Source organism: Lolium perenne, chromosome 6 (genome assembly GCF_019359855.2).
Source record: "Lolium perenne isolate Kyuss_39 chromosome 6, Kyuss_2.0, whole genome shotgun sequence".
Taxonomy (NCBI): domain Eukaryota; kingdom Viridiplantae; phylum Streptophyta; class Magnoliopsida; order Poales; family Poaceae; genus Lolium; species Lolium perenne.
The window spans coordinates 10,517,996-10,521,530 of record NC_067249.2 but is presented as its reverse complement, the minus strand read 5'-3'; the positions used below and the strand labels follow the sequence as shown (position 1 = coordinate 10,521,530).

The following is a 3,535-nucleotide window of genomic DNA, read 5'->3' as shown; positions in this document are numbered from 1 at the left end:
AGTCGATCTGAGAACTCGTGCCCCTCGTGTCGACACGGTGGTGCCATCACCATCATCACTGCACCTGCCAAACTCATTTGGAAATCTGCCACCAACCTCACTCCCACGGCCCACCCCAATTGACCGCACATCTCGTGGTTGGTGGATCTCTCACCGTTGCTTTCCCCACACAGGGTTTCCTCCGCTCCGCCCATAAAACCCTGCTCACCCTCACCATTTCCCATCGCCGCCTCCTCTCTCCTCTCTCTCTCCCAGATCCAACCTTCTCCCAGCCGCCATGGCGCTCTCCGTGGAGAAGACCTCGTCGGGGCGGGAGTACAAGGTCAAGGACCTCTCGCAGGCCGACTTCGGCCGCCTGGAGCTCGACCTGGCGGAGGTCGAGATGCCGGGCCTCATGGCCTGCCGCGCCGAGTTCGGCCCCGCGCAGCCCTTCAAGGGCGCCCGCATCTCCGGCTCGCTCCACATGACCATCCAGACCGCCGTCCTCATCGAGACGCTCACCGCGCTCGGCGCCGAGGTGCGCTGGTGCTCCTGCAACATCTTCTCCACGCAGGACCACGCCGCCGCCGCCATCGCGCGCGACTCCGCCGCCGTCTTCGCCTGGAAGGGCGAGACGCTCGAGGAGTACTGGTGGTGCACCGAGCGCTGCCTCGACTGGGGCGCCGGCGGCGGCCCCGACCTCATCGTCGACGACGGCGGCGACGCCACCCTGCTCATCCACGAGGGGGTGAAAGCCGAGGAGGCGTTCGAGAAGTCCGGCACCGTCCCCGACCCCGAGTCCACCGACAACCCCGAGTTCAAGATCGTCCTCACCATCATCCGCGACGGCCTCAAGACCGACGTCAGGAGGTACCGCAAGATGAAGGAGAGGCTCGTCGGTGTGTCTGAGGAGACCACCACAGGTGTCAAGAGGCTCTACCAGATGCAGGAGTCCGGCGCGCTCCTCTTCCCCGCCATCAACGTCAACGACTCTGTCACCAAGAGCAAGGTATGCCTGTTTACCCCCCATGTTCAGTTCAGATCTGATGCCCTGTTCTACTTGTTGTATTGGATCTGCATCTGCTTAGATTAGGTGTGCATATTTTTAGTTTTAGATCTGCTAGATGCGGTGTGTGCTGTCCGTTGAATTAGTTAGTTTTTATAGATCTCGTATTCTCATACGTGTCCCTTGAATTTGCACATCGTGCATCGAGCACATGATTGCCTCACCTGACAGTCGTTGCTACTATTCTGATTCATGATTGATGCTCTATACTGTCTGCACATCATACGTCAAACACATTAAACAGTCATTGTAAATGGTCAACACATCAAGCACATAAATTACGTCACCTAACTGTCGTTGCTACTGCTCTGATTCATGATTGATGCTCTACACTGTTTGCACATCATACATCAAGCTCATTAAACAGTCCTTGTAAATGGTCAACCCAATACATTCGATCTGAATAAAATACAACATACATCAAGCACATTAAACAGTCATTGTAAATGGTCAACACAATATACTAGATCTGAATAAAGTACAACATGCTTGCACCATTTTCAGTGGCCGACAGCAACCCGTCCATTTTGTTGCCTAGTTTAGAGGAGACTTGCGGTTTAGTCTATGCATAAGCTCCAAATTAGCTGGAATATTGGACATCTTTGTCTTTGGGTTTCGTGTTTGTTACGCTGGTTATGTTTTGTTGTTGACTTGCTAACAATATTAGTCACATGTTTCTTGGATCTGATGGTCACGGAGGGTATAAATATAGATTATCCTGCCTACCCATTTTATTATTTGACCGCACTGATTTGAACTTAAAGAGCTATATGCCTTGAACTGAATTATGATTTATTCTGAGCAGTACTTGTTTAATGTGTATTGTTCTGTTATTATAAAAGTTTAGCATGCCATTTCCTTGCTAACAAAAAATCTATGTTTGTGCTGAACAGTTTGACAACCTTTACGGTTGCCGTCACTCCCTCCCTGACGGTCTCATGAGGGCCACTGATGTCATGATCGCCGGCAAGGTTGCTGTGGTCTGCGGTTACGGTGACGTTGGCAAGGGCTGTGCTGCCGCGCTCAAGCAGGCTGGTGCCCGCGTCATTGTTACAGAGATCGACCCCATCTGTGCCCTGCAGGCCCTGATGGAGGGCATCCAGATCCTCACCCTGGAGGACGTCGTCTCGGATGCTGACATCTTCGTGACCACCACGGGCAACAAGGACATCATCATGGTTGACCACATGAGGAAGATGAAGAACAACGCCATCGTCTGCAACATTGGCCACTTCGACAACGAGATCGACATGAATGGCCTCGAGACCTACCCCGGCGTCAAGCGCATCACCATCAAGCCCCAGACCGACCGCTGGGTGTTCCCCGAGACCAAGACCGGCATCATTGTCCTTGCTGAGGGTCGCCTGATGAACCTTGGGTGCGCCACTGGCCACCCCAGCTTCGTCATGTCCTGCTCATTCACTAACCAGGTAAACATGAGTACCCTATCACATGCTATGATTGTATACAGTTATGAGCTATGGTAGTTAACAGGAGCTTCCAATCTTGCAGGTCATTGCTCAGCTTGAGTTGTGGAACGAGAGGAAGTCTGGCAAGTACGAGAAGAAGGTGTACGTTCTCCCCAAGCACCTCGATGAGAAGGTCGCGGCCCTCCACCTGGGCAAGCTCGGCGCCAAGCTGACCAAGCTCACCAAGTCCCAGTCTGACTACATCAGCATCCCGGTCGAGGGTCCTTACAAGCCCGCTGCCTACAGGTACTAGAGAGGGTGTCCAGCAGGAATGGCGACTGGCTTGCTTGAGCAGCTGCAGCAGCAACGTCTCTGCCGCATCAATTTATCAACTACTGTATCTTTTTTGCATTATGTTACAAGATGTCGTTTAGGCGGAGGATTTGTTATGTTCTGAGTCTGGTGAGGGGGTGGAAAGGCAGGCGTTTGCTCTTGCTGAGGAATAATGGAAATTTTTACTGGTTTAAGGGAATGTGTTTGGTTGGTAAGACGGTCTCCTATGCGTTGCATATCTGATAGAGAAGAAGATCAAAGAGATATGTTACTATTTTTGTGCTACTGTTTACGTCTCCCTGTCACCGTGCCAAATACTACTGCCGTTCCAATTTAAGTGTTAACCTTGTCTAGATATGGATATATGACGTATCTACAGAAAGCTGCCACACTAAATTTAAGTGTCAACCTTGTCTAGATATGGATGTATGACATCTACAGAAAGCAGTGGTACTAAATTTGCAACGGAGGGGGAACGTTACATTGCCATCTTGGCTACTTGCACGAAGGTCCTTTTCCTTCCATGCCTTTGTCCATTTTGAAAGATCACTGCGTTATCATATCAATGTTCTACAGTACCATTTTTGTCCTTTGTCCCTCACTAGATCGAAATCCGTCTCACGGGCATGGCTACAGAGTTTAATCATGGCGATTTTCTGTCCTTCCTTGCCTACGAACACACGGTTTGCGTTTTTTTTAGGGGAAAGAGAGCTCTTACAGTAACACAGAACCATCGTTACAGTCATGG

At 50.9% G+C, this 3,535-nt stretch overlaps 1 protein-coding gene across 1 annotated transcript; it reads left to right on the top strand.

The window, feature by feature from the left end:
• Positions 1-224: 224 nt before the first annotated feature.
• LOC127308916 (adenosylhomocysteinase) lies at positions 225-3,002 on the top strand. The gene is made up of 3 exons (XM_051339845.2): positions 225-988; positions 1,939-2,475; positions 2,558-3,002. Exons 1-3 carry the CDS (start codon positions 278-280, stop codon positions 2,765-2,767), a joined length of 1,458 nt encoding a protein of 485 aa, XP_051195805.1. The 5' UTR covers positions 225-277; the 3' UTR covers positions 2,768-3,002.
• Positions 3,003-3,535: the final 533 nt, after the last annotated feature.